Genomic DNA, 22,945 nt, shown 5'->3' on the forward strand with positions numbered 1-22,945 from the left:
GTTGCCATGATAACAGTCATAATAGAAATTTTAGTATTTCTAACTATATACTTGCATGAATGTGGTTGTAATCTTAATACCATAGGCTGGTTAAGTGAACAGGTAATATTCTTCAATGAATTGTGACGAAAATGCGAATTCATAGGTTAAATGTTATTTATGTGTAGCCGGAACAACTTGCGTTATGTAACGCTCTTAGCTTAAGCTACCCGTCAGGCATAAGAGACTTGTCCTAAAGATTTTTATCATTATTATTATTATTATTATTATTATTACAGGGAATGAGTTACAGAAGCAAGTTATAGGCGGAACCAATTACAGAAGAGATGGGTTCCATTTACAATATATTAGTAGAGTTGACATTCCTCAGCCTGAACCTGGAACATGAAAATTTATCAGTCTTCGACCTCAGGTAGTACCAGTTACAGTCAAGTTTGTGACATTCTCTTTAAATCGTGCTAGCTTAGGCCAAAGCTAGAATTTACATTATATACCCATGTCCTTTAATATCTAATTTGCTCTACCTCGGAATTGATATATTTTCGTATATGTTAACCGAAGGGGAATTTGTTAGTCGATAAGAAATTTGTCGGCTCACGGGAGCGAACCATCGAACCAACAAAAAATCCTGAATTTGTTGGTTCGGTGGTTCGCGCCCGTGAGCCGACGAATTTCTTATAGACTAAAAAATTCCCCCTCGGTTAACATATATGGAAATATATTAATTCCGAGGTAGAGCGAATTACATATTAAGGGAATCACGGTAATATGATATGACTTATATACAAATATGTAGGCCATTTGGTATACATAGCCAAAATTGCATGTTATCACCTGTTGGGCTATGTATAGCCTAAAATAGTAAGTGTTAACGAATGTTTGATAACCTTCCTCAAAACAGGAACTATTAATGACAAGAAAATGTATTAATATTGTTAAAGACATTTGAAAATAGTAACTATATCCAACAATAGTAAGAATAGCTATGATGGTGGTAAAAATTTTGAAAATATTTGCAGCGTGTGTTTAACTGGACATCTTCCAATTTACCCAATGCATTTGTAAATATATCACTAGTGTTTGAAAAAAGTGATTTAGATTTTAGATGTCGCCAGTCCAGGTGCTACTTTAGTAGGCGGTCTACTGCGTGTTTCTACACTGTTTTGCCGTGTTTAGTACTAGCCCGTCGGGAGTCAAATGTCCCTAAGTGCATTTTACCACATTTGATCCCCGAGGCTGGCATAAGGCCAGCTTAACCTCAAACAACAACAACCCTTGGTGCTACTTTAGGGACATTTGACCACCGACGGGCTAGTACTAAACACGGCGAAACAGTGTAGAAATACGCAGGTATAGACCGTCTACTAAAGAAGCACTGATGTCCGTTGCTGTGAATAGCCTCTTGTTAAACATTTCGTTTGCAACAGTCATTCGGTACCAAACGAGTACGAGTGGCAGGTGTTTGTCACGCTCACAGGGCGAAACATTATAGTACTTATTTAACATTCTGTCGGGATCCCTCGTTCATTATTTTACCGACATTCCAATTACGGTATTTTTACGCGGAACACCTGATTCTAACTTCCTTGTTGCTCAGAGAATCAGTGGGAAGCGAAGCCGTGATGATTTCCTCATGCTACGTCGAAACACCGAGGTATAAACCATACTATAATAATTCGGACACACAGGCGGTAATCATTATGATAGAGTAATGGTACCAGATAATTTTTATACTATTGCTATTAAATATATATATATCAAGGTAATGCCACGGAAGAAAAATGAAAAGACGAGAACTGCTGAGGTCTTCCGGTCTACACGACCCTAGCTGTGCCTCATACATAGCATTACGTTTTGTATAAATTTCGTGATCAAGTTATTCACACACACACACACACACACACACACACACACACATATATATATATATATATATATATATATATATTATATATATATATATATACTATATCTTTAAAGTTAATGGAGCACTGTGTCTGGAATTACCTGGAATGTAGGTACCTACATTCCCAGATACATTTCAAAAGATGACGCCTTACTGATGTAGACCTCTTATTTACAGCCTAATCAAGAAAACTAAACTATCGGTTATCAAGTATATAAGTATATTCATTAATGCGCCATCAATGTCTCCGTATTATGAATTATGGAATTCTTTAATTTTTTATGTCTCGGATATGAAGTCCGGTTGTAACGTATATAAGTAGTAATGTGTCTTTCCTGTTAGACTAAATTATTTCCGGAGATATCAAAGAACGTCCGATGAAAGCAGTAACGTTAATGACGTTAAGAAATATTTCATAGAGTAAAATTGTAACTTTGAACAAAACAAGTGATTTTAAGGCTAAATCACGTATCACTGAACTGAAATTATCGGAAGTGTCGGTTTCGTTATCAGTGTCAGCGGCAGATTAAAGAGGGGGGAGGGGGGCTTCATTGCACCGAGTCACTTCCCCCCCTTGGATATAACTGATAGAACATTGTTTTCTTACAATGAATCTTTATCAGTAGCAAAAATTTGCTTAGTTAATCATTTCAGCAGCTACCGCTATTGTGTGTATATATGTGGATACATATATATTGATAAATATGTATCTAATGTGTGTGTATCTTACATATACTATATGTATGATAATCTAAAATGTCCCCTTCGCCCCAGGGAAGATTTCTAGATCCGCCAATGTCAGTTGCAAATAATAAAACAAATGAAATCATTCGAAAGTACTGTACAGAACTCATTAACTAGTTCGTAAGCTCAATGCTGGAGCAAGGCCAGTTAAAAAAATATATATATTAGAAACAACACAGCAACTTCACCGTTTTCTATGAATTGTAAGACGGCGAACTGTAAGAAAAACGTTGTGTGTCTCAAAGAATGTATTTTACCTTTTAGAGCATTTTAAGAAAAGCGTGTTTTAAATAATTTCATATATTTTTTCTTTCTTCTGTTTGACTTTGTCCGTCTTATTTCCTTTAGATAACATATTGCTCTGTATGCATATTTCATTGTAACATCCATTTACTTCCGTTCTTTCTAAAGTGCTTGCTCACTTTCATAGCTCGTTTTTTATGGCTTTCTTTTTCTCGCTCCTTTCTCATGGATTATCTATCGTCCCATATTCGAATGCGCGATCACATCAAGTAATTTTTCTTTTATGTTCCTCCTTCCCACCCGCTTAAAACTTGAGTCCTGACAACCATAGAAATCCGTTAATGTCTGAACGAATTTTGAAGGATCTTTCCTAGGTAGTGACCCTAAAGGGCCTTCTAAGATAGAAGGTCACTCTCGACGTGGTTCGGAAGTCACGTAAAGCCGTTGGTCCCGTTGCTGAATAACCACTAGTTCCATGCAACGTAAAATCACCATACAAACAAACAACTAATGTTTCCTGGGAGTCTTTATCTTCATGAAGTTTACAGTCTTTTGTTCGTGTTTTGATGCGGTGCAAGGGTGGCTACTACCTAAGAAATATGGATTAAAACCCTCGGGGTTCACTATCAAGGAAAGTTGGGTTAAAATCCTAGGGGGTCACATCTAGGAAAAATAGGTTAAAGCCCTTGGAAATCACTATCTACGGAAGACATCAAATCATTTGGGAATAGCATCGCATCTGCCTGTGTGAAAACAAGTGTTATTGTTGTTGCCAGCCAGATATGTACCCACACATCCGTTTACATTATAGGCTTAATGTCGTTTCGTTCTGACAGTGACAGATGTTCTGCTTCGCACTGGCAAGTGGTTACTGTTGATCAAGCTTTGCTGGCGGTCAGAGTTCCTTGTCCTCTCGTCCGAGTCTCCGAGACTATCGGAGGGAACGGCGGACGCCGGACAAGCGAGTGACGGGTCTCCTGAAATTTCCGACGCAAACGCCTCTATAGGGGTAAGTCTGAACTTCCTGTTATTTGCTACACTGAGGAACATTTCTCGTGTCTAAAAGAGATGTACGGGAAACTTCATCTTTGTTTAATGGTTATTACGAATGGATCAATGACTGAAAGGAAAGTATGAACTTTTGCGCATTTGAACAAAGTGGCGGGTAAAATGAGGCAGTTGTTTTCAAAATGAAAGGCGCCAAAACAATTTTATATTCAGCAAGGACCCATGGACAATGAAATATTTGAATACTTTTACAGACGTACTACCGTCCAAATAACGGTGTATCATGATTTATATACTGTTTTCGTATGTCTCTCAGACGAAACTACAAAGATTGTACTAGACATTGCCTCTTTTCGATTATTAGGCAAGCACCTCCTGGGAGGGTATATATATATATATATATATATATATATATATATATATAATATATATATATTTATATTATGGGTATATATATAATATATATTATTGTATATATATATATAATACATATATTACTATAATACGTATATATTATATATATATATATATATATATATATATATACTATATATATATTATATGTATATATATTAATATTATATATATATATATATATATATATACATATATATAATATATTAAATCTTATATATATATATATATATATTTATATATATATATATATATGATAAATTTAATATCTATATATATATAATATACCGCCTTACAATAATATATAAATATATATTATATATATATATATAATATAAATAAATATATATATAATTATATATATATATATATATATAAATATATATATATAAATATAATTATATATATATATATATATAGATATTATATATATTATTATATATATATATATATATATATATAATATATATAATATATATATATATATGCAAGCTGTCTGTACTCTGGCGTTTCGTAATCATCCAAATAATTACATTTTCGGGGATATAAAAAGAAAGATAATTCCTTAATCTTTTGTGCTGTAGCTGTGTTTACTTCTCTTTTTGTTTTAGTACACATTGCGTTACTCGTGATTTTGATGGTATTTGTTTAAATTTTGTAGAAATAATTTTTCTTAAATTTTTGCTTACTCCGGGAATACGCCTACAAACTACTTTGTTGTTGTTGTTGTTGTTGTTGTTGGAAAGGTCTATGGAAGAGCCTAAAAATGTCTGAAAAAGGTGTTTCGCGTTGAGGTAAAGATACAGGAATTTTAGGATCGGATATTTATGCTTTATTTAATAGAATGAAAAATGTAACAAATAAATAATGTGCTTGTTAAACAGTACAGACAAATTATTTCCAATAAAATATGAGGTATTTATTTTAATTTTCTTTTGTGAAATTACTCTATTTGTCCGTAGATTTTAGTACGTTATGAGAGAAAAAATCTTGCACACATCCTGAGTAAGCTGGAGGTTGGGTCACGCCTTGCAGTGGCGTTCCTGAGTGGGGGGGTGGGGTTGGGCAGGGGAGGCTGTTTGAAATCTCCCCCAAGGCCCCAAAGTGAGGGGGCCCCCCATTTATATTTGGACCCGAAAGTTTGGGGTCCAATAAAGGGCAACAATTTCCAATTTTGTGAACAAAAATGTAACAAAAATATTATGTAAAAGAAATAGGGGTCTCCAGAGGCCCTCTCTCAATCGTAGAGGGGCCCCAAATGGGACTGTGCCCCCCCCCCCCCCCCCCCGGTGCCCCAAAATGTCTAGGAATGCCCCTGACGCCTTGTTAACTTTGGTTTTACCGTGTAGCCTAGATCTGTATGGATCTCTTCTTTGTTATCATAGTTTTAAACATGGTTTCTTTAAATTACAAGGAATTATTCAGTGACTCCCATGCACTGAACAAAGGGACTCAACATTCTTCTGTACAATATCTTAACTGATGCGTCTGCACATTTCTATAGTAGATTCACATCAACCGTGCATCTGATATCTAAGCCAGTCCCTTACGACGCTCCTGATTGGCTGTTGATAAGCCAATCACAGAGTTGGAAATTTACAGTCTCTCTCGAGAGTTCACATAGGCAGGATGTATGTTCCACTGCTCCTGAAGGATACGTCTTTCTAAAGTATCCCTCAGGAGGGGTGGAACATACATCCTGCCTATGTGAACTCTTGAGAGAGACCAAGAATTTCTAGCTCTGTGATTGGCTTATCAACAGCCAATCAGGAGCGTCGTAAGGGATTGGCCTAGACATCAGATGCACGGGTGATGTGAATCTACTATAGTATGTTTGCCTATACAGATTCCTGTTCGATCCATAGTGCCTGTAGGTCGACGAAAAATGGAGCTGGAAATGGTGGAGTTTCTATATGTATACCCTAATCTCTCTCTTTGGTCCGCTGGTATGGTGGCTACGGTTGTTGCATGCCGTAAAGATGTTGCGAGTTCGCGTCCCTGCCTGGGCTATGAATAATCACTGGCTATGTATCATGATCAGTTACTGCTGCAGTGTGGGGTCTTTAGCGGTGGGAGGTTGAAACCAATATTCTTTGTTAGCTTGAGTTTCAAGTCAATGGCTTCTGTGTGCTTGTTCCATTTTTGAATAGATTTCATCAAGTGAAATTATAATAATAATAATGAAAGGTCTGTTGATTTGCTGTGGTATTAAGCATCGGAGACCTATCTGTCTCCCCTTCTCATTTCTACTGATTGAGTGAATTTAAATGATTAAAACAGATATGTTTGGCGCGATAAAGTTTTATTTATAACAACTTTGAGGACGACCAAAGACCTGAAAACAGTGCTTACGACAACAAGGGGCTTTGCGGAAGACATCCTTTGGTGTTCTTTAAAAAATTATAGGCACAATGTGATCGATGCAAAATGGAAATTCGTGGTTCCCTGAATTGCAAGAACCTCAGTTGTTGATACTTCACCAGGACATAGCCAAGTTATTATTATTATTATTATTATTATTATTATTTTATTATTATTATTATTATTATTATTATTATTATTATTATTATTATTACTTGAAAATGAACGAAAAATTGAGTTATGATTCTCAAGTTTACATACAAGTATATGAAAGACACACGCATATATATATATATATATATTATATATATATATATATATATATATATATATATATATAGTATATATATATATATATATATATATATATATATATATATGTATATATATATATATATGTATATATATATATATATATATATATATATGATAAGTGTATTTAATAAATAATATATATAGCATATATATCTATTATATATATATATATATATATATATATGCATACATGTAGTACAAAATGTATATACGTGTTACATATATATATATATATATATATATATATATATATATATTTATATATATAATAATATATATATATATATATATATATATATATATATATATATATATATATATATATATATATGCATCCAAATATATTACCATGGCTCAGAATATTCGTGACAGTATATATACATTATCACAGAATTATACTTTAAAATTTATGCTGTTATCTATTGAGTGCACCTGTTGTGCCGACAAAGAACAGCTGTTATTATTACAGGTGAGCTTTTGGTATTGTGACTCACTATAAAAATCAAAATAGGAAATCCAGATAATTATTATGGCGTTCATTAATATATATATATATATATATATATATTATATATATATATTATATAATATATACATATATATATGTATGCTTAAAAAATCACAGTAGATGCACGTGACTTCATAAATAAGCGAATACCACGGGAAATGATAGACAGGAATCAAGCGCTTTCGTCTTTATTCAGACATCGTCAAGGAGCTACTTGACGATGTCTGAATAAAGACGAAAGCCGCTTGGATTCCTGTCTATCATTTCCCGTGGTATTCGCTTATATATATGACAATTATATACTATATATATATATATATAGATATATATATATTATATATAATAATATATATATATTGTGACGAATTTGCGTAGAGTATCTGGGTCTGGATACCATTAATACTTGGTGCATGAAATAGTCAAAGATCTGTGTCTGGACACCATTAATATTTGTTAACCCAAATTGCCAAGTATCTGGTTACTACACTTACCATTTGTACTTGCTAATACAAGAGACCCTTTTATTCCTGGGTCTGGGACACCCTTTGTACTTAGGGCACAGTTCATTCAAGTACCTGGTTGTTACTTACCTCACTACAGACAGACATCTGACCCTTCATCACAAATACTAAACGACTGAATACTCTAAAGGTAAGAGTGATCCCTTTTTTCTAACTGAACAGTCAAGAAAACAATCAGTCTAAGTTCATTAAAATATGTGAGGTAATCTTAATTAAAGGGCATCACTTGTGCAAATTCAAATTTAAATATTTCCCTGATTCTGTTTTATTTGTGGGAAACGTCACAATTATCACTCTATGTTTCTACCTAAACAAAAATAAAATGCAATCTTAATATATACTGGGTTGGATTAAAATACTCATATAAATTTTAAATACAAAAATTTATTTCTAAATTCAAAATTTATAAGTGAAATTCACAATTTCAGGGAAATTGTTATTACTTGAAAACAAAAGTTTAATTAATTCTTGAAGTAATTATGAAGTCAAAATTAAATCAAAGTTTATCAAGAAAATTAATTAAATTAAATCATAAAGCAATAATTAAACTTGAAATTCAATTTAATTAAATGCAAGTTAATTCACAAGTGTAAGATTCAAAATGTGCACAATATAATATTATTTAAACTAATTAAACAAAATAAAGACATTGCAGAAAAACATAATGCATAATATGAAAACAATTAAAGCATTGACAGTACACACATTAAACATATAAAAATGTGAAAAGAACAAAGCAAAAGATAAATGTTTAGAAATAATAAAACGTTGAAGTGCACTTCACAACATTTGTAAAAATACCTTATACACAGCTGCAACGTCAATCAAAAGGCCTGTTACAATTTTACACTTTTTCACTATTTTCTTGGCGCCTTCACAAAAACCAATAAATGCAATACTATGTTCAGATCCCACAAACAACACATATTTTACTAAGAATTATATAAAAATGAGTGACCAGCTCGTTACGTTAAGTTACTGAACAGCCTCGCGACCGAGCGAGAGAGAGAGAGAGAGAGTATAACGCACGCCGCTCGTCTCAAAGCGAAAGAATGAATGGTTCCCTCACCCATAAGCGTATAGTCTATAGTTGAAGGTGAAAACATATTACGTCATCTCTATAGGAATGGCTATGAATAAGGCTTCCTTGTTCTTTCAGAGGCCCGACCGTGTTGTGTTTGCATCGATAATGAAATCACCTAGCTAAGACATTCTCAAAGTGGGGAGACGACTCTCTTAAAAGGCTTATGAGCTTTCACTCTCTGTGTGTCTTACGTACTTCAAAATGAAAAATGGATCACTTAAGGCATGTTGTCTTTAAATTTGGGAAATCTGAACACAGAAATAAACATTTCACACCATGATACACAAGTTCTGATGTGAATTAATCATATTACCAGAATTATAATTGCATTCTAAACTTACATTATAAGATTCCTCCCCCCAGAAGATTAGTTATTCCGGGGTTGAATCCAATGATTCACAACGGGATAAATAATCGGCAACTACATTGTTCTTACCAGATATGTGCTCAACCTTTATATTATACTGTTGCAAGCACAAAGACCACCTGGTCAGTCTTTGATTATGGTTTTTCATCCGCTGTATGAATGACAGGGGATTGTGATCAGACAACACTAAGAGTTCTTCATTCCTAGGTCTGTTCACATACACTTCAAACTTTTTCAATGCTGTGATTAAGGCTAGAGTTTCCTTTTCAATAGTTGCATAGTTTTTCTGATGCTTTTTCAGTTTCGAAGACAGGAAACACACAGGGTGTAGAAGGTTATTTTCATCTTCTTGAAGTAGAACAGCACCAATTCCACAATCAGAGGCATCAACTTGTATCACAAATTTCTTATGAAAGTCTGGAGCTTGAAGCACGGGTCTTGAAGTTAAAATGGCTTTTACCTTCTCAAAGGATTCTTGACATTCTGGAGTCCAAACAAACTTAGCTTTGGGACTAGTTAAGTCTGTCAAGGGAGCTACTACGGCTGAGAAATTTGGACAGAAACGACGATAGAATCCAGCCATGCCCAAAAATCTTTGTAGTTGCTTCCTAGGTAGGGGGGGTAGCCTTACGGATACCTTCCACATTAGCATTCACCGGAGCGAGAAGGCCTTTTCCAACTTCAAACCCAAGGTACTGAACAGTCGCCTTCCCAAACTCACTCTTCTCTAGGTTGACTGTTAGTCCTGCCTCTTGTAGTTTCTTGAAAATTTTCTTCAGGATCTGCAGATGTTCTTCCCACGTTGTAGAGTAAATGACTATGTCATCAAGGTATACACCTACTCCTTCTATGATCCCGACCAGCATTAATCCATCACTCGTTGAAATGTGGCTGGTGCATTCATCAGACCAAAATGGCCAATACAGATACTGATACAATCCAAAAGGAGTAATAAAAGCTGACTGCAACTTCGCATTTTCATCTAAGGGTATCTGATAATATCCCTTCAATAAGTCTATCTTGGAAACAAACTTGGCTTGCCCAATATTATCAAGTAACTGATCTATAAGAGGCAAGGGATAATTGTCAGCCATACTAATGGAATTCAGTTTCCTATAATCAGTACACATCCTAAAGGAGCCATCAGGTTTCTTCACTAACACACATGGAGAACTGAAGTGACTTGAACTGGGTTCTGCTAATCCATGTTGCAGCAAATACTGAACTTCTTTCTTCAGAACATCTCGATGATAAGGTGATAAGCGATACGCTCTTTGCTTGAACGATTTTCCATCCTCTTTGATCTTGATTTCTTGTTTGGTCAGATTAGTACGTCTGGGTACATCTGCAAAAATCTCTGTGAAGCTTCTAATCACTTCACTCAATTCCTCACCTTGTTCAACATTAAGATGTTTCAGTTTATCCTCCAAATTTTCCAAAATTGAAGAATTATTCGTCTTGCTTTCAGCTCCCAATTCATAGCCGTCATCGTCTTCTGTAGATGAAGTTGTCTGTATTATTGACACAGTTTCAGTTCTAGTGTCTGAGAAGTAAGGTTTCAAAAGGTTCACATGTATCTTCCTCTGTCGTTTTCTTCTTTCTGGTGTTTCAATCACATAAGTTCTATCACTTAACTTCTCAATTATCCTGTAGGGACCTTGAAATTTATTTGTAAGGGGAACTCTCTTGACTGGCAGAAACACTAACACTTGTTGACCAACACTAAAACTTCTTAGCTTAGTCTTTCTGTCATAGTTCTTTTTCATTTTCTCTTGACTCATTTTCAGATACTCTAAAGAGAATTTTCTAATCTCTTCCAACCTTTTCCTTAAGTTCTTCACATACTCTCCTTGGATTTCCTCTTTATTTTCTACCCAATTTTCTGCAAGAATCTTCAAAGGTCCTCTTACTTCTCTTCCAAAAATCATCTCATTGGGTGAACCTCCCATGCTTTCTTGATAAGCATTCCTAACTTCAAATAACATTAAGGGTAAACCAACATCCCATTCTCTTCCTGACTCAGAACAATACTTTGTCAGCATACTTTTCAATGTCTGGTGGAACCTTTCCAAGGCACCTTGAGTTTCTGGATGATAAGCGGTTGATAACTGTTGTTTCACCCCTAATAAGTTCATCACATCCTGGAACAACTTGGAAGTAAAGTTCGTTCCTCTATCACTTTGTACAATTTCTGGTATACCAAACTTTGAGAAAAACTTCAATAGTTTCTCAGCAACTATCTTGGCAGATATATTTCTAACAGGGATCGCTTCAGGATATCTGGTAACAGGACACATTAATGTCAACAGATATTCATTTCCTTTCTTCGTCTTCGGAAGCGGTCCAACCATATCTATAATCACCTTGTTAAAGGGTTCTCCTCTAACTTCTATAGGTTGAAGGGGGGCTTTCTGAATGGTTTCATTAGGTTTTCCAGCTATCTGGCAGGTATGACACTCTCGACAGAACCTGCTAACATCTTTATGAAGTCCAGGCCAGAAAAAATATCTCATGATCTTCTCCACAGTCTTCCTGACTCCTATATGTCCAGATTCATGAGCTACTGCTACCACTTGCTTTCTCAATGGACATGGAATCAAAATCTGATGATATTCGCCCCATTCAGCATTTCCAGGTATATCTGAAGGTTTATACTTCCTCATCAGCAAACCTTCCTTCAGATAATAACAGGTAGGAGTTTGTTGCATCTCTTCCTGATCAACAACTCTGAAGAACAAATCAGCTAACGATGCATCCCTCTTCTGCAAGTCCATTAGCTTCTCTCTTGTTACCTGTCCAACTTCAATAATTGAACTATCAATATCTGCTACCTCAGCTACTGTAGTTTCACTACTATCTTCAGGAACACCTTGACTACTCGGAGTCTCTTCAGGAACAACAGATTCTTCATTTTCTTGGGAAATCTCTTCTCGGTCAGCTCCACGGGAGGCATCACTCCCCTGGAACAATTGTTCTAAGTTCAAAGATCCTTCACTTGATCCATCTTGGGTGTGCAAATCCTCAGTTTCTTCACCAACAGTCGTAATTCTCCTCATACTTCTGGTAGTTACACAACTAGGGAACAGGTGGGGGTTATTCTTCTCCAACTCTATCGTAGGACTAATCCTCAACGGTTTGTCTGTCACTACAGGACAAGGAACAAATGGAACACCACCAACTTCATTTCCCAACAGAACATGTACACCTTCCACAGCCAGTGAGTCCTTTACAGCAAAATCAACACTCCCTGTCACCAATTCACAGGACAGGTGTAAGCGGCATATAGGAGTTACTTCCTCTCCTCCTATACCCTTCTAAATAACTGAATCTCCAGTGAGATTCTTCTCCAACATTGGGTGAGCACCACGTAACACTACACTATGGTTGCTCCCTGTATCACGTAAAATCTTGACTGGTACCTGCACACTCTCTTCTTGAGTTGCCAGTGTACCCTCATAGATATATGGCTTAAAAGCCTCCAAACTGCTCAGCCACTCACTGCTTGAAGTTACATTGCCACTGGTTGCTAAACACTCAGCTTGTTTAGTTTCAGTCCTCCCTGTAGACGGACTCTTCCCCACATTGTTCTTAACAGTCTGTTTGGCCTGGTCACCTCTTACTATTTGACCAACCGGCTTGGACTGCTGATAATTCCAATAACACTCCTGACTGTAGTGTCCTGCTCTTCCACACTTGAAGCAGACAACATTAGGCTTTTGCAACTGTCTTGCAAAATTAGATGAGGATTTCACATTAGCTTGCTGAGGAGTATTATTAGTTGCAGGTTTCCCGCTTATAAAATTGTTCCTGAAACCTGGATGAGACTTAAAACCTGGGCGTGGTTGACTCTGGTACTTGACATTATAATTGCGCCTGCTACTAATTATATTGTAGTCTTCACTCAGTGTAGCAGCTTTGTCAAGTTTTTTAACCTCTCTCTCTCTCAAATAGGCTCTTATATGCTCAGGAATACCTTTAAAATATTGCTCTAAAACAATTAACTCTTCTAACTCTTCAAAAGTTGTAACTTTAGCTGCCTCCAACCATCTTTTAAAACACCTTCTCACTTTATAAGCATAATCCAAGAAAGTTACTTTTTCATCCTTTCTTAAATTTCTGAATCTTTCAGTGTAGTACTCTGGGGTCAACTGGTATACTTGTAGCACATTATGTTTGAGCACCTTATAGTCTTTACACTGATCAGCTGTTAAGGCTAGATAAGCACTTCTCCCTTTACCAATCAAGACACTTTGTAGCAAAACTGACCATTTATCTTCTGGCCATCCCATACCTGAAGCCACTTTCTCAAAGTGATCAAAGAACTCATCTGGAGCCTCTTCAGTAAACTTAGGGATTAACTTCTGCACTCTTACTACATCAAATGCAGGGTCTTGATTACCATGGTTAGGATTAGACGGTGTTGCAGGTAATGTGGATCTAGCTCTTATCAATTCCATCTCCCTTTCATGTTTTGCAATTTTTCTTTCCTCTTTTATCCTTTGCCTTTCATCTTCTGCAGCTTTTTCTTCTTCTCTTTCTCTTCTTTCTTGTTTTTCCCTGTCTATTCTGTCTTTTTCAGCTTGTATTCTCTCTCTTTCAGCCTGTATTTTCAGCTTAATCAAACTTTCTTCTGCTTCTATGCGTCTGAGTTCCAACTCTGCGTCACTTTTCTCTTTCTTTCTTTTTACTTGCTTATTCATAAGATGCAGCCTGTGCTATTCAACAACTCTTGAGCTAGTTCTAACTCATCATCATCAGTTATTCTACCAGAGTCTATCAATGCTTGCATAACAATGCATTTTGATTTGTGCTTTTATCATGCTACTAGTCACATGACAACCACATGCTGCTGCTAAAGCACTCCACTGTGCCTTAGTCAGAGTAGTTTCAGACAACACTTGGATGGAAGGGGCTGCTAAAAATTCCTGAGTATCGAATGGAGCCATTTTTCTCAAATACAATTCTTACAATAAAATGCAAAGACAAATATATGGTCACTCTTCTAACAAAATATATTCCTAACACCACCAGTATAAGCTAGAGTGATAATGTGATTTGTTTTCCTCCCTGGTTTCTGGGGATCATTGATACTTGGTACATAAAGTGCCAAATATCCTGGGTCTCTGGGCACCATCAATACTTGAAGTGCCGAAGTGGCGTAGAGTATCTGGGTCTGGATACCATTAATACTTGGTGCATGAAATAGTCAAAGATCTGTGTCTGGACACCATTAATATTTGTTAACCCAAATTGCCAAGTATCTGGTTACTACACTTACCATTTGTACTTGCTAATACAAGAGACCCTTTTATTCCTGGGTCTGGGACACCCTTTGTACTTAGGGCACAGTTCATTCAAGTACCTGGTTGTTACTTACCTCACTACAGACAGACATCTGACCCTTCATCACAAATACTAAACGACTGAATACTCTAAAGGTAAGAGTGATCCCTTTTTTCTAACTGAACAGTCAAGAAAACAATCAGTCTAAGTTCATTAAAATATGTGAGGTAATCTTAATTAAAGGGCATCACTTGTGCAAATTCAAATTTAAATATTTCCCTGATTCTGTTTTATTTGTGGGAAACGTCACAATTATCACTCTATGTTTCTACCTAAACAAAAATAAAATGCAATCTTAATATATACTGGGTTGGATTAAAATACTCATATAAATTTTAAATACAAAAATTTATTTCTAAATTCAAAATTTATAAGTGAAATTCACAATTTCAGGGAAATTGTTATTACTTGAAAACAAAAGTTTAATTAATTCTTGAAGTAATTATGAAGTCAAAATTAAATCAAAGTTTATCAAGAAAATTAATTAAATTAAATCATAAAGCAATAATTAAACTTGAAATTCAATTTAATTAAATGCAAGTTAATTCACAAGTGTAAGATTCAAAATGTACACAATATAATATTATTAAAACTAATTAAACAAAATAAAGACAATGCAGAAAACCATAATGCATAATATGAAAACAATTAAAGCATTGACAGTACACACATTAAACATATAAAAATGTGAAAAGAACAAAGCAAAAGATAAATGTTTAGAAATAATAAAACGTTGAAGTGCACTTCACAACATTTGTAAAAATACCTTATACACAGCTGCAACGTCAATCAAAAGGCCTGTTACAATTTTACACTTTTTCACTATTTTCTTGGCGCCTTCACAAAAACCAATAAATGCAATACTATGTTCAGATCCCACAAACAACACATATTTTACTAAGAATTATATAAAAATGAGTGACCAGCTCGTTACGTTAAGTTACTGAACAGCCTCGCGACCGAGCGAGAGAGAGAGAGATTTTCAGAGAGAGAGAGAGAGAGTATAACGCACGCCGCTCGTCTCAAAGCGAAAGAATGAATGGTTCCCTCACCCATAAGCGTATAGTCTATAGTTGAAGGCGAAAACATATTACGTCATCTCTATAGGAATGGCTATGAATAAGGCTTCCTTGTTCTTTCAGAGGCCCGACCGTATTGTGTTTGCATCGATAACGAAATCACCTAGCTAAGACATTCTCAAAGTGGGGATACGACTCTCTTAAAAGGCTTATGAGATTTCACTCTCTGTGTGTCTTACGTTCTTCAAAATGAAAAATGGATCACAAGTTCTGATGTGAATTAATCATATTACCAGATTTATAATTGCATTCTAAACTTCATATAAGAATAATATATATATGTATATATATATATACTATAGTATATATTATATATATATATATATGTATGTCCTCTGTGGCTGATTGGATCAGCGTCACTGACTGTCCTGATTTGTCCCCGTCCAACTTGGACGGTGGTTCGATCCCATGGGGGAACGAAATTATTATCAATTAAAAAATTCCCCTTCGGTACATATATGAAAATATATCATTTGGGAGGTAAAGTGAATTTAGATATTAAAGGACATTTGTAGCTTGAATTGATATATGATACATATATATGTATATATATATATATATATATGTATATATATAAGTGAATACCACATGAAAATGACAGGCAGAAAGTTAGTACCAAGCGCTTTTTCCTAAATAAACAGGAGAAAGCGCTTGGCACTGACCTTCTGCCTGTCATTTTCCTGTGGTATTCACTTGTATATATATATATATATATATATATTATATATATATATATGTTATATATATAATATATATATATATATATATATATATACATACATTATACACATACACATGTATGCAATACTATATATATATTATATATATATATATATATATATATATATATATATATATGTGTGTGTATGTAACACGTATATACATACACACACACACACACACACACATATATATATATATATATATATATATATATATATATATATGCGTGTGTCTTTCATATACTTGTATGTAAACTTGAGAATCATAACTCAATTTTTGTTAATTTTCAAGTAATAGTAATAATAATAATAATAAATAAACTCTTGGCTATGTCCTGGTGAAGTATCAACAACTGAGGTTCTGCAAATCAGGAAACCACGAATTTCCATTTTGCGCCGATCACATTGTGCCTATATATATATATATATATATATATATATATATATATATATATATATATATATATATATGTGTGTGTGTGTGTGTGTGTGTGTATGTATAAATATATATATATATATATATATATATATATATATATATATATATATATATGTATATATACACACACACACACAACTGAATCCATTAGTCTTGGTCACAAGGTGGAACAAAGTTGACGTTTTAGTAACACCTCACATGGTACACCGTGGGCATTACTAAAATGCTTGCTGTTCCTTCGGCCCCAAGCTGCTCCCACCTTTTAGCCTTTTGCTTTACCAACATTCCCACTGTCCAACCTTTCTAACTATTACTTTTTGGTACAAATGATGTTTTCTCTCAGTTCCAATTTTAAATTCTTGGCCTATATTTGTGGAACCTCTTTATCTTGCTTGTCAATCATTCCAGCGCCTTCTTTTCATAGTCATAAGTGCTGATAGCTAAAGTGATCCAGTGCATGGCGTGACGGCCTCAATTTCATGAAATATAGCAATAAATTATATATTTTGGAATAAAGAAAATATGTACTTTTAATTTGCAGGACGCAGAGGTGGCACGATGAAGAGAACAACAGTTTGCATATTTATTGTGCTGCTGTTACAAATCATTTCTGGCAGTGCTCAGACAGATACAACGACGACGACTCCAGCAACCAGTGATACATCCACCAACTTGAACTTAACAACAGATGCTAGTACAGCACCTGAAACACTTTCATCAACTAGCATTCCAACAAACAGTACAGCTGAAACTCAAACAAATGAAAGTGCCACACTTACAACAGGCAATACAACCGAAGCTCAAACAGTTGCAACAACCAGCATTCTAACAGACAGTACAACTGGATCTCATACAAATGTAACAGCCAGCATTCCAACAGACAGTACAACTGTAGTTCACACATCAACACCCGCATTGACAACAGGCAGTAATCCTGGAGCTGGGACAAATGTAACAACCAGCACCCCAGCAGACAGTACAACTGGAGTTCAGACAACAGCAACAACCACACTTACATCAGGCAGTACTCCAGGAGCTCAAACAAATGTAACAAACTTTCCAACAGACAGTACAACTGGGGCTCAAGAGACATCAACACCAACACTTACAACAGGCAATACGGCTGAAGGTCAGACAACTGCAGCAACCACAGCTCCAACAAACAATACAAGTGGAGGTCAGACAACTGCAGCAACCACAGCTCCAACAAGCAATACAAGTGGAGGTCAGACAACTGTAGCAACCACAGCTACAACAAGCAATACAAGTGGAGGTCAGACAACTGTAGCAACCACAGCTACAACAAGCAATGCAAGTGGAGGTCAGACAACAGCAGAAACCACAGCTCCAACAAGCAATACAAGTGGAGGTCAGACAACAGCAGAAACCACAGCTCCAACAAGCAATGCAAGTGGAGGTCAGACAACAGCAGAAACCACAGCTCCAACAAGAAATACAAGTGGAGGTCAGACAACAGCAGAAACCACAGCTCCAACAAGCAATACAAATGGAGGTCAGACAACAGCAGACATCTCCAACAAGCAATGCAAGTGGAGGTCAGACAACAGCAGAAACCACAGCTCCAACAAGCAATACAAGTGGAGGTCAGACAACAGCAGAAACCACAGCTCCAACAAGCAATACAAATGGAGGTCAGACAACAGCAGAAACCACAGCTCCAACAAGCAATGCAAGTGGAGGTCAGACAACTGTAGCAACCACAGCTCCAACAAGCAATACAAGTGGAGGTCAGACAACTGTAGCAACCACAGCTACAACAAGCAATACAATGGAGTCTAGACAACTGTAGCAACCACAGCTCCAACAAGCAATGCAAGTGGAGGTCAGACAACAGCAGAAACCACAGCTCCAACAAGCAATACAAATGGAGGTCAGACAACTGCAGCAACCACAGCTCCAACAAGCAATACAAGTGGAGGTCAGACAACTGCAGCAACCACAGCTCCAACAAGCAATACAAGTAGAAGTCAGACAACTGTAGCAACCACAGCTCCAACAAGCAATGCAAGTGGAGGTCAGACAACAGCAGAAACCACAGCTCCAACAAGCAATACAAGTGGAGGTCAGACAACAGCAGAAACCACAGCTCCAACAAGCAATACAAATGGAGGTCAGACAACTGCAGCAACCACAGCTCCAACAAGCAATACAAGTAGAAGTCAGACAACTGTAGCAACCACAGCTCCAACAAGCAATGCAAGTGGAGGTCAGACAGTTACAACAGCTACAGTGCCACCAAACAGTACAACAACTGCAACACCTAGCTCACCAACAGAAAGTACTAATGGAACTCAAACAGTTACAACAACCACTACAACAACCACTTCAACAACCACTACTACAACCGTTCTACCGGACATTGGAGTAAAACCTCAAACAACTACACAAACTGTCAGTCCAACAGACGGTACAACAGAAACTCAAAAAATAGCACCGACAGCTGTTTCAACTTCAACAGCAGCAAAAGGTAAGTGTTCATGTTTTCGTTTAACTATTTCTGTATAAAACAAGCATACATTTGTGTACATTTGTAGTTATGAGAAAGGAACTTGTGGACCATTGGAGTAACTGATATTCGTGGTAGTTTGTGAACTATTGAATTGAACTGAATATGGAATTAGGCCAAAGGCCAAGCGCTAGGACCTATGAGGATGAGGTCATTCAGCGCTGGGACGGAAATTGAGAGTAAAAGGTTTGAATGTTTGAAAGGTGTAACAAGAGGAAAACCTCGCAGTTGCGCTATGAATCAGTTGTCTGGAGAGGGTGGAAAGTAAGATGGAAAAAAGAGAATATGAAAGGAGGTACAGTTAAAGAACAAAAGGGTTTTTTGTAGACTGTAGTGTGTTGCTTTGAGTGGGAAAAAGTATAGCTGACAGTGTATTTTATTATAACATTTGATTGTAGACCTTTCCCACCCCTCAACAAGAACAACGACAGCATTAAAGTAGTTTGTAGGCTTACTCCCCAAGTAAATGAAAATCAAGCAGGTCTTCAAAACAAAACTCACTTTAGGTGTATTAATCACAAGATGGAAGATGGCACTGAACCAGCGTCATTGAAATTTCTGTAAGGAACCTACGCACAAGCCTAGTGTTACATGTGTGCTATAGTAGATTCACATCAGCCGTGCATTTGATGTCTAGGCCAGTCCCTTACGACGCTCCTGATTGGCTGTTGTTAAGCCAGTCACAAGGCTGGAAACACTCAGTCTCTCGAGAGAGTTCACATAGGCAGGATGTATGTTCCACCTCTCCTGAAATATGTATCCCTCAGGAGAGGTAGAACATAGATCCTACCCATGTGAACTCTCGAGAGAGACTGAGAGTTTCCAGCCCTGTGATTGGCTTATCATCAGCCGATCATGAGCGTCGCAAGAGACTGGCATAGACATCAAATGCACGGTTGATGTGAATCTACTATCAGTGTGTATATATATATATGTTACTGAGGTTCCAACCTCAGTACATTTTAAAAGGGTAAATATGTTGGTAGCAATGAATGTGCAGCGAGGCACTGAGGTGACATCCATTTCCTCTCTCTCTCTCTCTCTCTCTCTCTCTCTCTCTCTCTCTATTACCTAAGGCAATTAAATCAGACTCGTGAACTACAAAAATATATTTATTTAAGAGCAAAGCATTTACTAAATAAATCAGGTTCTTAACAAAGTAATTAACTGAAAAGTTAAATTCAAAAATCCAAATAACTCAAATAACCTTAGGGATCAAACTAAACCCACTCCATGCGTTTTCTACAATAACCAACATTAGTTAAGCCGTACAACTAGGAAAAGTCATAGCATAGTCTAGTAACACCACGGAACATCAGTTAAGTTCCCATTTCTAAATAATTTCCCCTTTGGTCCAGATCCGCCTATAAGAAGACAGGAGACCACATCCATGAGCAAAAGATTATAAATCAAAATCAAAAGGTCAAATGTAATAGAACATCTTTGAAACAAATATTCAAACTACAGTCAAGCCACACTTTTGGCTAAAAAAATAAGTATGCTTACCCATTCAGCACAGATTACACATACTTAACCAAACACACAATCAAAGGAGCCATCTTGGCCCTTTGCCGACTCTGTATCGTTCTCCATTTTGGCTAGCTTACTCTCTCATTATGTAGGGAAATAGCTCGCACGAACGCAAGCCCGAATTAACACACAAGACACACCCAGATAAGTGTCGTGACTAATTTCGTCACAAGTTCATGACTTCATTATACAGATCATTGTTCATGCCCAAGAATCTGCCCCAAACCAGATTCAGAAAGCATTTCTGCTTTCGCTCGCACATGGACACAGGACGTGGTTGGTTCTGCTTAGGCAGCAACCTTCGACATCACGCCACCCAAGGAAGTTGTGTCAGCATTTCCGAAGCTGAGCTGTCTTGTCACTTTAGGACCACTGTTTCCATGGAGAGTTAAATTGATGACCTCTACATTCTTAGCATGTCACCGCTCACCACATCCGCCCATTCAGAAAAAAAAGATAATTCATGGATACAGTTTTCAAGGGTACAAATCATATTCATAATACTGCTCGGCCACCAAAATAAGTGATATTTTTTTATATAATTGGGGCAGTGTCATGTGAAAGTTACGTCTTCGAGACAATCTTTGAACACATTAGTCATATCCTGGAGTTAATTTAATGAAATGTGCTTACTTCGTGTCAGTACAGACGATTTTTCTTGAGAATCATGAGTTTCCGAACTTGCGAGTGTGACTAGACATTTTTTCTGTGCTGCTGTTTGAGCATTGGTCTGCAGGTGGATTTTCTGCTGACAAGCGCTGTGATGAGTCCAGTGTGCTGATTCCTTTCCTTTAGTGGTGATTGCTCAGTTTTGCAATATCTGGAAATGTTGACAATAGCATTTCACGAAAGCGCATGTGTAAGAGTTTGCTTTCTGGCCGTGTTCGGTCGATGATGAATATTGCGATGTCAAAATTCCGTAACTATAAATGTGGCATTTATGGGAAAAAATGCGGGGTTATGTATATTATGCATATGTTATGTGTTTTGTGATTGGGAAGTTTACTTGTGATTATCTTTTTTTCTTCTTCTTCTTTTTCTTGTGAGAGATGTAATCGGGGGGTTGAGTTTTAAATAGCATTTCTTTTTCGATGGGTGATGTAATTTATCGGGGTTGTGATTTACGTAAATGGGCGTTTGACATTAAGTCTCATTGTAATTAATTATATGAGCAGTAAAGGGGTTTTTGCTGTTAAACATTGGAGATTTTTACTGATTTTGTGAGTTACTGTAATATCAGAGCTTGAGAGAACATTTTTTAATTTTGAGTCTGGGCTTGTTACTTATCTTTTTTTCTTGAGCTCATTGCCTTCTTTCTGTTTTTTTTACTTGTGGGAACATTCGAGTTTGAAATGTGAATGCAGAAGTCCGTGGAGTTACTGTGAGCTCTGAGTTGTGTGTGCTGATGTGTGAATTTGGAGAATTGAGTTAGAGAACTTGATATTGTTTTTTTTTTTTTCCTTTGCGAGTTGTGATGATGACTTATGATTTAGTAGTCATATTAAATGGAGTTAATTGGGAGACGTTCAGTTAGTATTTCTGACTTTGTGGGGTCATTATTTGATAGAAGTAGTATGTCTGGGGTTAATTCTTTTTTGATTGACCGATGACTTGACTGACATACAAATACACCATAATCGTCGTTCCCCAACGATAGCAAGACGTCCACCAGCCGTGCAGAGGTTGCTGTCGTTTATCAGGGGTGATTACGAGAGTTTCTACGAGTCTACAGAGTTCTACAGCGGTTTTTCGTCTACAGAAGCCGTTAGAAGTCTTCTACAAGGAGGGAGGCATTCCGTCTTCCTACAGCTATCTACAGTCTATGCTGGAAGTT

At 36.4% G+C, this 22,945-nt stretch overlaps 1 protein-coding gene across 2 annotated transcripts in view; it reads left to right on the top strand.

Annotated features, from left to right (window-relative positions):
• Positions 1-288: 288 nt before the first annotated feature.
• LOC135197026 (mucin-2-like) overlaps positions 289-22,945 on the top strand; it is a 39,985-nt gene continuing 17,328 nt past the window's right edge. The window contains exons 1-4 of one of the 2 annotated variants that reach the window (XM_064223931.1): positions 289-412; positions 17,596-18,567; positions 18,611-18,802; positions 18,898-19,542. In XM_064223931.1, coding sequence (XP_064080001.1) covers positions 385-412; positions 17,596-18,567; positions 18,611-18,802; positions 18,898-19,542 — 1,837 coding nt within the window. In that variant the 5' untranslated portion in view covers positions 289-384. Of the gene's footprint in view, positions 413-3,734; positions 3,903-17,595; positions 18,568-18,610; positions 18,803-18,897; positions 19,543-22,945 lie in introns of those variants that run through there. The other variant, XM_064223932.1, reaches the window with a different exon arrangement.

Source organism: Macrobrachium nipponense, chromosome 18 (assembly GCF_015104395.2).
Source record: "Macrobrachium nipponense isolate FS-2020 chromosome 18, ASM1510439v2, whole genome shotgun sequence".
NCBI lineage: Eukaryota > Metazoa > Arthropoda > Malacostraca > Decapoda > Palaemonidae > Macrobrachium > Macrobrachium nipponense.